This window comes from Dipteris shenzhenensis, chromosome 32, assembly GCF_047967505.1.
Source record: "Dipteris shenzhenensis isolate YYH24624 ecotype China chromosome 32, Dip_SZ_1.0, whole genome shotgun sequence".
NCBI classification, from domain to species: domain Eukaryota; kingdom Viridiplantae; phylum Streptophyta; class Polypodiopsida; order Gleicheniales; family Dipteridaceae; genus Dipteris; species Dipteris shenzhenensis.
This window is the reverse complement of record NC_141627.1, coordinates 35,035,704-35,049,497: the sequence shown is the minus strand read 5'-3', so window position 1 is coordinate 35,049,497 and position 13,794 is coordinate 35,035,704. Positions and strand designations below refer to the sequence as shown.

The 13,794-nt window shown below is 40.8% G+C and overlaps 1 protein-coding gene across 1 annotated transcript; it reads left to right on the top strand.

The window, feature by feature from the left end:
• Positions 1-5,617: 5,617 nt before the first annotated feature.
• On the top strand, positions 5,618-7,703 carry LOC147880658 (uncharacterized). The gene is made up of 2 exons (XM_087371249.1): positions 5,618-5,861; positions 6,038-7,703. Exons 1-2 carry the CDS (start codon positions 5,703-5,705, stop codon positions 6,635-6,637), a joined length of 759 nt encoding a protein of 252 aa, XP_087227375.1. The 5' UTR covers positions 5,618-5,702; the 3' UTR covers positions 6,638-7,703.
• Positions 7,704-13,794: the final 6,091 nt, after the last annotated feature.

Genomic DNA, 13,794 nt, shown 5'->3' with positions numbered 1-13,794 from the left:
CAATGGAATCAAAGGCACGCTCATCAAGAACAAAGGAAAACGTAAACATGATGTTGAGACATAAGGCGATACCCTGGCTATAAGGATGTTGCGATGCCAGACCTTCTATACGACTGAAGACGTGATGATCATCCACAACATGACAATCATCTTCCTCTTGAAACTGGGCAGAAAGCACCAATCTCATGCATTGCAGGGGAAATTCAAAAAGCAGAAACAATTGAAAGGAGTTTTTAGAAGAGCCGATCCAGCTTTGTAAAGGCATGGCTAAGGGAGTGAGATGAGAGGAAAGGGGAGTTAAGTGAGTGCTGAGGAGGAGGACGTGGCAAGGTGGAAGGAGGGAGGAGAGAGTCGAGAGGGGGCAAAGGAGGGAGGAGAGAGGGAGGAGAGATCCGAGAGAGAGAGGAAAGGGGAGCTATGTGAGTGCTAAGGAGGAGGAGGTGGAAAGGTGGAAGGAGGGAGGAGAGAGCCGAGAGAGGGGGCGAAGGAGGGAGGAGAGAGGGAGGAGAGAGCCGAGAGAGGGAGCGAAGGATAAGGTGGTATTTGGTGGGTTGGCCAATTGTGAAACACAGGTGTGGAGCAGTGTGGTATTCGTTGCTGTCGTGGAAATTAAAATTTTAAAATTTTAAAATTTTAAAATTTTGGAAATTAAGTATAGGATGCCATCTCAAAATTATAGTAGATCCTAGCCAATTGAAGAAGAGTATAAATGACTTGGTGGAGTCACCTTTGCAATCTCCTTGATGCTTTGTTTGCTTGGGAAAATTCATCCCGATGGTATTGTTTCATAGCAACAAACATTTCCCCTTATGTATCACGATGCAAGTAAAGATGCAAGGCATTTTGCACAAACAAGTATTGTCTCTTGCCTGCATGCAATTCCCGCTCCTCGATGTCTCTTGCCTGCATGCAATTCCTGCTCCAATTGAATGAACACTCTAATCTTTAAGCAATCTATAAGCTACTCCCAAGTACTTGCGAGATGGTTTCAAAGGCTCCCTCATTTTTGGCTTCAACTACTTTTATGGTAATTCAGCGTGAGTCATTGTGCAAATTGTTCACCAGGGAGCTTGGCACATAGGCAGGGAAAGCACAATGGAAAGCACGGAGGCTATGTAACAGGAGAGGGAGCCACGATGATGGCTATGGTGACCATTTCATTCCCCATTTTCCCCATATCCCACACACATTTATCGAATGGATGACACATGGCTAGCCCCTTGATTGACAACTCAATCCTTAAAATAAGGAAGATAAGATGTTTTATTGTCAAGTTATTCAATTTGATTCACAATTATTGAGATGTTTGCATGAGTTGCAATGCCTCTCCAATGCCTACATGATCAAAACTTTTGCAATGTAAATATTTTCTTTTAATAATTTTTTTCTCTTTTGCAAAAGAAAATAATCCATGATGGGGTATATTTTAATGAGACCTTTGCACAATGTCTACATGATTAAACTATGGATGAGAAGATATAGTTGCATTTGTGTGAAGTCGTATGATATGGTCCATAGAAGGATGATGGATTGTTGCAAGATGACCATACTACAGAATAATAATTGTTTATCTAGACTCTAAAGGTCACAGATGTGAAGGATATGCATTCACATAGGCACATAGAAGGATAGGCATTCATTAAATAGGCATAAAGCATATGCTAGCATTCATATATAGCATAAACATACATCATAATGCATACAGAAATGTAGAAGCATAGACATAGGCATACATATGCAGAGGCATATAGAAACATAGAAGCATAAACGTAGGAATTCACACAGGCATACATAAACATAGGCATATAGCTTAAAGTATTTACATGAGATTTACATAAAGCAACATGGTGCCTGCTAGGTCAACCGTAGAAATAGCCTACTAGGTCTCTATATCTATATCAACTTTCCATGTAATATTAACAATAACATCCAATTGGCTATCTATCCAAGAGTATTCTAATATGAGTAGAAATAGCTTATTCGTGATGCATGTAGGAATTCTCATTCGGGCCGCAATTCAATTCTTGAAGCCACAGAGCTTGAGGTCTTCGATTCTTCACTACAATTATAAAACCTTTGTGTTTTCCTACCCAAACCCTTGCTCCTCTCTTCACCCCGAGTAGTGAGCAAAGACTTTATAGGCATATCTAAAAAATTAAATCTTTTCTCCATCCTTGACCAAATGGACCTGGCAGCTTCTTTGATTCTCTTCATGAAGGTTTTAGCCAATGGGGTGGCATGGAGGGCCCCACCTTCCACACTACCAATGACTTCATGATGATCTTCCTGTGGGTCTGGTTGATATTTTTGGTTGAGGAGGAATTTATTATGGTTGGAATCGGTAAGATCTTGATCACCATGCAAGAGGATCTGTGGAGTGTCTGGGACTTGAGGAGAACTTGAGAGACTAATCTGGATGAATCCAACACCAATATTTACTTATCATGATTGTGAGGGCTATTCAGCACATTAAAACTTTGAGCTACCCATCAACAAATTGTGAATGCTCTTACACATCATCCTAGATGAAAGAATATTTAAAAAATAACTTTGAATTTGGATATGAGAATAAACACACCCTACCTGTTAAATTTAAAACGGTGTATAAAATTACCCCTGCTATAAATATATTTATGTGAGTCTTGAGAATTAAAATTCCCCTCATTTTGAACTCTCATAGTATATATACATTTCCTAGATGTGGACCCCCCGAGTTCTGTGCATTGTGATAAATTTCTAAACATATAAATGCATAGAAGTACATGATGAAATTAAAGTTAGATTTTCACACACACACACACACATACACACAACTAAATATAAATGCATAGATGTATATGATGAAATTAAAGTTAGATTTTCACACACACACACAAAAAAAAAACTAAATATGTGACTTACTGCATATTCACTACTCTAGCTCTATTCATTAATTTAGTTGAATTTTTACCTACTTTTTGCGATCATAAGCTGTGACTAAAGAAATACTTAAAATATCTAACAAGACACCTTCTACCAGGCCATTATAGAAAATTTCATTCTTTAATTTTGTGTCATTTTAATCATTTGATTATTCTTGCTAAGAATCTACTTGTTGTTTCTGTTTACCTATTTATGTAGTGTCCTTCATGTTCTTGTTGAAGATAGAAGCATGAAGAGATATATCCCTACTATATGACTTGATGAGGGGTAGACATATTGCTAATGATGGGCCTACCATAGGCTTAAGTTATCCAAATGTACGTTGGATATAAGGGCACAACTCTTCTTGATTGCACAAGTCTTCTTTTGGTGCTTAATTCTATAGATCTAGCCAAAATTTTAAATTGTATATATAATATGTTGGTGAAAGTTTCCAAATATATATATTTATTATATAAAACTTTGGCGAATTTTCATGGACTTTATTTATAATTTTATAATCTTAAAGGCTAAACCTAGCTCCTTTTAAAATTTAGTTTCAAATTGTGGCGAATATACTAAGCTTTTATTTTTATAAAAGCATATAAACTTTCATAAGCCATATAAAACTTTCGCTTATTAACGAAACTAACGCGAAAAAATCATCCCTGGCCATGGATCTCGTGCAAGCATTAGTTTGAGGTAGTCCCACATGCATCCGCCATGTCTCTGCCTTCAAGCCGCCCGCTCCACTGCTCACCATAGGTCTCTCATTTTTAAAACAAAAACACTTCTTATCTCACTTTAATTAACCCCCTCCCCCTTTCCTTTCTTTTTTCTACCCTCTAAATTTTCATTAGAATTAGCTTATGATGCCCCCCTTTTTTTAAAGTCTCCTTATGCTTTCCTTGCTAAAACACACACTGTAGTTTTTTCATTTATAACATCTTCTTATATATTCCCCCCCCCCCTTTTTTTCTTTTTTTCCTTTTTCTTATTATTCTCTTAATCTTATTTTAAAATGTTTTCCTTTATAATATCTCCTTAAAACTTCCCTTCATAATCCCCCTCTTTAATCACTAATTTTTTTCGCACATTACCATGCCATTATCACTCTCCTTTTTGGCCTTGTCTTTAGATGTAACCACAAAATGTTTTTTTCTACTTTTTTCTTATAATTTCATTTCCTTTTCATAGAATTACCTCCGCACTGGTTACTTCACACAATGATTTAACAGGTTCCCCTTCACATTACTTAATTCTCACTCACTCACATATCAAAAAACCCCCCTTCCCCCCCCCCTTGGTTTTTTTCATCTTTTATTAGAATTCACTTTCTCAAAACGCATCAGTTTACTTTCATAGTTTTACTTTGAGCTATTGCAAGTTATATTTGATAAGACAAAGTTACCTCTATGAGATCATTACTCTCTCCCTTTTATCCTTAAACTAGACCTCTTCTTACCTTGTGTCCTTATAGATGGATCTTTTTTAAGGTTCCATGTGCAAAATACGACATTAAACTATAGGATGATTGTGCACGTTTTGATTTGGAATTGCACTTTTCTTTAGTTTCAGGTTGGTGGGTATAACTACATCCAAGTTCTCATTTATAATTGCAATTAAATGTTAAAGTTTGATGTATGCCTTGGACCCAACTACATATTCAGGTGACTAGTAATAAGGAAGTTGGTTGGTCCAATTCTACAAGGAGATGCATGGCCTCATTTGATGGAGTCATATAAAGGTCCATTTATATATACCTATGTTATATAAGCTTTCTATCTAAACCTTAGAACTTTACACTATTTGTTAATACTTACAAATTCCTTATGTAAGAATAGTTCTATAACAAAAGTGTGAAATCTTAAATCCCCTTTCTTATGAGTTTGCATGTTGTCCTACATAACCCTTAGAGTGCAAGTCTTAATGCATTTATGTATTAGCAAAATACATCAAGATTTATGGATAGTGTAGTGGCAAGGGAACATACTAATTTTAATGATAATGTCATTACATATTGATATGGATCCCTCGGAAACAAATTGTATAGCTTTTAATTAGGATTAGCATTTTAGCAATATTTTACTCACTTGGACAACAAAGCTTTAACAATTTTGTAGCATGTACGTTTTGATTATCCTATGAACAATGGATTGTGGCTTACCAATGCCCCTCGAAAGACTTACCAAATTTCTCCCTCTAGGTTTGTGCATGCTCCATTATTGAAATGTTCAAACGATTACGTCTTGTTCTAATCAAGTACCAATGAGAGAGTTCAAGTTCAATTAAAACTCTACTTGCAGTGGATGTAAGAATGCATGAAGCATACATGATGAGCATAAAGTTTCCAAGGTTCAAGAATCGTGGGCAGTATCTAGGAGAATCAAGGGGATGTGAAAGGCACATGCATGCAATGATAAGGGCTCCCTTAGGAACACGGGCAAGAGAGGTAGGAGGCAACATGTAATGAGGGTAGTGGGACTCATAGGAGGAGGGGAAGTGGGGCTGATGTTCAGGGTTGGGTTGAGATGAAACTAGGCGAATGATAAGGGGAGAATTTGTGGCCAATGCCAGTATGGTTTCTTGGATGTCATGGCGTACATCACGAGGAACTCAGCACAAACGTCACGCATGTTGGTAGCCCCTCGAGGCATGAAGAGCCTCCCTCTTGAAATACCACTTTATGTAGTTTGGTCTTTGATCATAGCGTAAATTGCTCTAGCAAACTGCACCGTTCCTCTGTGCTTTTCATCCTTTTTTCTTCCAAGCTTGGCAACGGCCTGCAGATTGTGAGGAAAATGACTAGTTGCTGCTCATCTTACAATACTGCCAATGTCGACTGCCCACGTCGAACTTTCGATCGCCTTGCATCCTTGCACGTTGGCGCTTCACGAACAATGCGTCTTGCTTGGGACACCCGCAGAGACCCGAATACAACTTCCGTAGCTCGTCCGATGGTTCGTATCGCATTTCTTTTCTCTACGATCTTATGTGTGAGAAGTTTATTGCAAGGCAAGCATGTCAAAGAAACATAAGAGTATCGTGTTCATGCTCTCTGAGGTAATTTCGTGTTGCAGCCGCTTTTGATCTTCTTTAGTAGACCTGTACTCATTCATTTTGTGCTATTGTGCAGCGTGCAGTCGTCAAAGGAGCGTGGATCGTAGGTGCCCCGAACGAAAGCAGCAGCCTCAAACGTTCCGTGGAAGCATCAATAGGAACGTGCAGTTGTAGAATGCTGGCAGAAGGCGGTGGAGAAAGACTATGGACTTCTGACTCCAATGGGGAAGAGGAGCAGAGGTTGGATGCTACAATGACGAACGCCCATGTTACCCAGACGTTGTCGAACGTGAACGGCACGTCTACAACAAGAGGGAAAAGCATAGGGGTTCATGATTCGAGTTTTGGAGAGAAACTGCGCTCAATTTCAGCGCTGTATTGGGAAATCGGTGAAGACGAAAGGCGAGCGGTAGAATATCTACAGAATGCGGAGGGGGGGGGTTATGGGAGGACGGCAGGGGACTACAGAAGGAGGGCGTATTCCTACGAAAAGAGTGGAGAAATTCTGAAAGCAAGGAAGGAGAAGGGGAAGAAAGTGTGTGAAGATTCGGAGGAGCTACACTGGGTTGTGATGGAGAAGGACAATGGTAGAACGCCGGCAGACTATAGGAGGAGGGCAGAAATATTCACAAAGACAGGACAAGTCTTTGAAGCCATACTCAACTCGGAAGATTAAAACACTCAAGCAAGGCCTTTGGGTGCTTGCCTTCCTGAGGTGGCTTCATTTGTTACAACTGCCCATAACTGGGCAGAGCTCTAGCTACTAGGACCTTCCTATTTTTGTTGCCCTTTGAAATCCCTAGAGATCCCTCTAGCATATGTGCTTCTCATAGTTGGCCATGTGTGTGTGAATTTGAGAGGCGGAATACTTTGAAGAAAACCATCGAGCCTCTCTTTACCTGGCAAAGCCAAGGACACATATTTGCTTGCTTCCTAACTTGAGCTCCTTTCTAGAGAACACATCAATGCTAGAAAATAAACTCCCTTCAGGATTTCACTATACTAGAGTTTTGGGTAGTTTAGTGTAAAAACTAACACACTTATCTATTTTGAGGTGCAAAAACCGAGGCCTTTCTTTTGATAGGTTGGGATAAACATCTCTAGCACTGGAAGAAATGTGATAGTGGATGAATAAGTCATATGCGCGCATGCACACATGTGCTCTTGTATATATCAAAGCCATGTGCATGCATGCATTTGATTCCAATTGACTTCCATCTTATTTTTACAATTGAATCTCATCTCAATGCAAGCATTACATCTTCTTTTCTTTTCTTTCTAACAATTTGTTATCCATGTCATTCAAAAATGGCCTTGGTGTCGCATGCGTGGGGGCAACAATGCCTTGGGAGCTCTTAACATTTAACATGTACCTAATATGGTTTCTTAATTAAAAATCATAAGAACTACAACCATCCCTCTTACAAACCCTCATTTTAGAACTAAAATTCGATAATCATGGATGGCAAAAAAGGAAATCATAATCCAAATGGAAGTCTTTGCACAATAACCATCGATGTGTGGAAGTTTATTATTACTAGAAAGGTCATGTGCTAAGAATTGAAATTTGTCCCAAAAACATTCATGAGACCACAAGCATACAAAGTACAAAGAATAGGAAAGCATGTGAAACAGGAAGCGAAGGGGTAAAAGGACAAGCATAGGTCTAGGAGGAATAATCTTATTGAATGCAGGCCTCATATGGCTAGAGCATCAATGTTGTTTCTAAGTTTTGCTACTGTTAGGGCAGTTACACATAGAACCTGCCCAACCTTGGAAAGGGGCGTGGGTCGATGTGTCCACCATGTGGCGATTGTTGATTAGGGGGTGCCCAAGACCTTGGGCAACCCCCCCCGCCTAAAGGGTGCCCAAGTTGTTCTGACACTGGGGCTTGAATCCAAGTCCTCCAATCAAAATTCAAATAGTCTACACCGCAATAAATGAGCATGCCTTATTTATATCCTTTGCCTTTGGTGTGTAACCCACCCCGCCCATCCCCTTTTCTCACTTGGACGGGCGATGGGCAGTGCGTAACCAACCTTAGAGCATTTATGTTATGTTGAATATTGCCTCAAATCACAGAAGGATGCATTATAGAATTTTTTTGTAAAATCTTCCATTGCAATGTATAAAAAAAACCCCCCTCACCGCCAAGAGGGCAAGTCCATCTAGTAGGGAATTTTAAGAAGTAAAGGGAAAATTTCAGTGATGGATGTGTGCAAATAGACACATGCGCTTATACTGATGTGGATGCATAAGGGCATGCATGCACACACACGTAAACACATGCATGTATACCTACGCACACACACACACACGCACACACACACACGCACGTGTGCACATGTGTATGCGTACATGAATGTCCGCACACGCACACCATGTGCATGTGTATGTGCAAATGCATGTGTGCATGCACACACTTACTCTGGGGTGTCATTCATCATATGTAAATATAGCACATGGGTTCAACACAAGGGGTCTTTAACTAGGAAAATTCACAAATTTTATAGAAATATACTTAGTAAATGGGTTTTTAATTGGGGTATTGGAAAACATTACAAGTTTGTATAGAAAATGGGCCCTTTGAAGCCTTGTGATTTGCAAATAAGGGGTTTTAATAAAACCCCTTCAACTTACTTGATGTATAGGGTTTTTAACTAGCAGCCCCCTTCGAGCACACGCATGCACACATTGCTTGCGCATGCAAACACACACACACAAACATAGAGATACATGCGTGTGTGTATGCACACATGCATGCATGCGCCTCATGTGCACATACACACATGTCTGCACATGTGCGCGCATGCACACACACACACACACACACGGACATGGACCAGACACATGGACATGGACATAGACACAGAAACACACGGACACACACATGGACACACACACACACACACGCACGCATGCACACACACACACACACACATACACACACACATGTGCGCACGTGCGTGCATGCATACACACACACACATACACACACACATGTGCACACGTGCGTGCATGCATACACACACACACACACACAAGCATGTGCACAAATAATTGTGGGGGTTAAAGGTCACTGTGCCTTTACCCCGGTTATGTACAATACTCAAACACATATATAAATGAATGAAAAAGAAGATTAGGGTGTTCTACACCCACCAAAAGTTGTGTGGCTCTCTGTCTCTCTCTCTCCCTCTTCCATTCTTGCTTCCGTTGAGAGCACTCACAACTGGTATCAGAGCCTGGGTGATCTAGTTGAGCGTGTGTGAATGCTTGGAAGCTCAGCAGCTCTGTGGGAGGAAGGAGAAGCTTTGTGGAAAGCTTTGTGGGTGACTTTACTTGCATCCGAGTGTGTAGAGACCTTCGAGGAACCTTTGGAAAAGTCACTTTAGTTTTGCGAAGTGGTTTTGAGAGCCTGTTAAGTATTTTCAAAGAAAAAGTCGTTTTTTGAGCTTTTCCCTGTTTTGTTCGATGACAGAGACTCCGTATTGACTTGTAGAGGCAACTATTGCTTGCATTTGGTGTCCAGTTCACTTCAAGAGCTTGGAAACACCTTCATTCTTGAATCTGGGATCATTTCATTGGATTTCTGACTCACTGTGTCAGTTTCTATGTTTCTTTGCCTGGGTGTTGGAACTCAAGTTTGGAGCAACCATTTGCAGATCTGTCAGTTCCAGTGGACTCAAGAGGTCCTAAAACTTCTATGTTGCTCATCATTCGCACTCCGGTGGAGTTTACAAGAGTTATAGATCTCTGTGTATTCGATTTCGTCTCTCTGTTATGCATTTTTCATTCTAAGGTTTTGAAACCTTAGATTTATGCCACGCAGTGGATAAGTGTTGACTCCCATTTCTCACTCATCAGTTGGGATTTTAGAGTTCTAGCAGAAGAGAGATATTTGCAAATTTTCTTGCTGAGTCCGATTATGCAATGGCGCCCATATTTTGAGGCATCTCAGGTTCTATTTTTAGTAGCGGTCTTTTCTGTGGGACCATGATTTCTTGAGCATACCTTATGCAGATCACTCTGGTTGCAGTTTGAGCCATGTGCGCTCATTTGTGGTGTGCATTGGGTTGCAGTGGATGATTTATAGGCCATTTGGATGCATTGCGATCCTTATTGGATGCGCTGATAGGCCCAGATTGCCTTGTGGGATGCTATTTTTATGGACGCTTTCCACATGGATGCTATATTATGCTGAGGGATAGCTTTGACACATTGCAGGTGATGCACTGATGGTGTTATGCTCTCTTGGATGAGATATTATTGATGTATATGCCCATGGACGATGTTTATGCTTGAGCCATTTGGCACCTATTGGCATTTTGGATTGCCATTGTAGTTGGCATTTTCTTTTGGGCCAGATTTGCTCATATGGATGCATAGTACATGCACATGAGTCAGCTGGATCTTTTGATGCTTTGAGCTTTGAGTTTTGGTGATATTTCAGTCTATTATGGCATACACATTTGGGTGCACCTAGTATTTGGTGTGATTCTCTCTTACAAGCACTAGCATTTGGGATTTTGCTTTATTTGCATCATGGCATCCTCTTCCATGTCTAAAAAGGAGTTTTTCAACATTAAAGATTTTGATGGGACAAACTTTTCTTTGTGGAAAGAACATATAAGGGATGTGCTTATTCAAAAGAAGCAGATTAAACCCTTGGCAGGGATTGAAGCTAAGCCTACAAATATGTCTGAGGATGATTGGAATGAGTTGGATGCATTAGCAAAGTCTACTATTAGACTTCATCTTGCAGAGTCAGTTTATTTCACAGTAGTAAATGAGCAGACTACAGAAGATTTATGGAAGAAACTGTGTGCCACTTATGAGAAGGAAACTACCTCTAATAAAGTTTACCTCATGAAGAGGTTGTTTGAGCTGCAGATGAAGGAAGGGGTCTCCATTGCTTCTCACTTGAATGAATTCAAAATTATTTTTAGCTAGCTTTAGGCTCAGAAGATGAATTTTGATGCGGAGACTAAGGCAATATTTCTCTTATGCTCATTGCCATTCTCATGGGATACCTTCCGTACAGCTGTCAGTAACTCTGCACCTGGTGGAGTACTGAAATTTGATGATGTTGTGGGTAGCTTGTTGGCTGAGGAGATTAGAGGGAAGTCTATGGACGGCAACAAGCAGGATGCAGCCTTAAATGTGCAAAGGGGTAGATCACAGTTCAGGGGGAAGTCCCAAGAAAGAGGGAAGTCTTGTAGCAAATCCAAGGCACGGAACATTGAGTGTTACCACCGTGGCAAGAAGGGCCATATGAAAAAGGATTGCTACAAGCTAAAAAGAGAGCAAAAGGATAAGAAAAAGAATGCAAATTGGGGTGCAAATCAAAAGAAAGAGAGTCCAAGGGAGGACAAAGGAAAAGTGAAGATCGAGGAGATCAATGCAGTCACACATGATAGTGACAATGACGTCCTCTTCATGTCTAGTTTATCTGTAGAGTTGCTTACCACTTCAGATAATGCATATTCCCAGGATTGGATTTTGGATTCTGGTGCTTCATTCCATGTTACTCCCCATAGGGAATGGTTCTCCACTTATGATAGTGGAAAGACAGGTTATGTGCATCTTGGAAATGACTATGCATGTGACATAGTTGGAGTAGGTGACATAAAGTTTTCTTTTGCAAAGGGGTCTGCATTTATTTTGAAACATGTGAAGACATGTGCCTAAGTTGACCAAGAGTCTTATTTCAATGGGTGAGCTAGATGATGCTAGTTTTTACACCACTTTTTGCTTTCAGAGTTGGACAATTCAGAAGGGCTCTATGCTTTTGGCCAGCGGTGCCAAGTGTAGGACTTTGTATCCCTTATGTGTATCAGGGGTATTTGATCATGTTGTTGCAATAACCAAGTAGCCAAGCACTTCTTTGTGGCATTGCAGGTTGGGGCACATGAGCCAGAATGGAATGAAACTCTTATGCCATTTGGGTTATGTACCGCATTTGAGTTTCTCTGATTTTGAATTTTGTGAGAATTGGTTCTATGGAAAGCAAGCTAAATCAGCCCATAAAACAAGGGGAAAGAAAGAGTTTGAAAAGCTTGATTTGGTGCATTCAGACGTATGTGGTCCCATGCCTACACAGTCATTAGGCGGGGCTGAATACTATGTGACATTCATTGATGATGCAACTAGGAAAGTGTGGGCTTATGCTATAGCTCGGAAGAGTGATGTGTTCCAAGTATTTCAAAAATGGCTGGCCTTGGTTGAGAATTAGTCAAGTAGAACGCTTAAATGCCTACGGACTAACAATGGTGGAGAGTATCTCTCTCATGACTTTTAACATTTCTGTGATACATGTGGGATTAAGAGGGAGCTCACATCCCCTCGTACTCCAGAGCAAAATCTAGTTGCAGAAAAGATGAACCGTGCCATTCAAGAAAGGTTGCAATGCATGCCTTCCGATGCAAGTCTTTCTAGTGGTTTTTGGGCTGAGGCAATGAAGACTGCAGTGCATGTGATCAATAGATCGCCTAGTAAGATTTTGGATGGTGGTATTCCTGAAGAGGCATGGGGTGGCAAGAAGCCCTCTTACTCTCATTTGCGTATATTTGGGTGTGAGGCATATGCACATGTGCCAAATGAGCTTCGAAAGAAGCTAGATCCTAAGTCTAGGAAATGCATCTTTCTGGGTTATGGTGAAAGTGGAGAGATGGGCTATTGTCTCTGGGATCCAAAAGCAAAGAAGATCATGCGCAGCCATGATGTAGTCTTCAATGACAAGGAGATGCATAAGGCACCCATGAGGGATGTTGAAATGAGGAGAATCACTTTCTAGGATGTGAATCCACCTGCATATGTTGATAGACAGCAAGCTGTCCATGCACCAAATGTGCAAGAAATGGTACCACCAAATACTCCCACAGGTATACAATCAAGGGTAGATGATGGATCATCTATTAGTGGAAATGATAAGCCAAATGTGGCTGATATGTAGGTGGGACAACAAGCTGAAATGCCCTTGAGAAGATCATCTAGAGTGTCTAGACCGCCTGATAGGTTTGTTCTAGGGGTAGACTATGTGATGCTTACTGATTGTGGGGAGCCTTCTTGCTACAGAGAGGCTATGATGCGCGAGGATCAACACAAGTGGGAGTATGCTATGCAATCAGAGATGAGTTCACTTATGAAGAATAAGACTTGGGACTTGGTTTCTTTGCCACATGGAAAGAAAGCATTGCCATGTAAATGGGTCTACAAAAGGTCACAGGTAATGATGTGCCTAGGTACAAGGCCCGTTTGGTCGCTAAAGGGCTCAAGCAAGAGAAGGGTGTGGACTTTGATGAGATATTCTCTCCGGTTGTGAAGATGCCCACACTTAGATGCATGCTTGGACTAGTGGCATCAGAGGATATGGAGCTTATGCAGATGGATGTCAAGACAGCTTTTTTGCATGGGGATTTGCATGAGGAAATTTACATGGTGTAGCCGGAAGGCTTTGAAGAAAAGGGCAAAGAACATTTAGTTTGCAAGCTGAAGAAGAGTCTCTATGGTCTTAAGCAAGCGCCTAGAGAACGGTATCAAAAGTTTGATGCTTTCATTCGGTCCCAGGGTTTTAGAAGGAGTGAAATTGATCACTGCCTCTACACTAAAAGGGCTAAGGCTAATAGCCTGATAATCCTGGCAATATATGTGGATGATATGCTATTGGCTAGCAAGAATACTTATGAGCTAGATGCATTAAAGGCCAAGTTGCATGAGGCCTTTGATATGAAGGATTGGGACTTGCAGGTCATATTCTTGGTATGCGCAGCACGCGTGATCGGAGTAGGAAACTCCTTTGGCTTTCACAGAAGGAGTATGTTACAAAAGTAT

Coding starts and splice junctions, on each gene's coding strand:
- LOC147880658 (XM_087371249.1), top strand. CDS start 5,703: ATGACTAGTTGCTGCTCATCTTACAATACTGCCAATGTCGACTGCCCA. Junction 5,862..6,037: donor CTTCCGTAGCTCGTCCGATG/GTTCGTATCGCA, acceptor GCTATTGTGCAG/CGTGCAGTCGTCAAAGGAGC.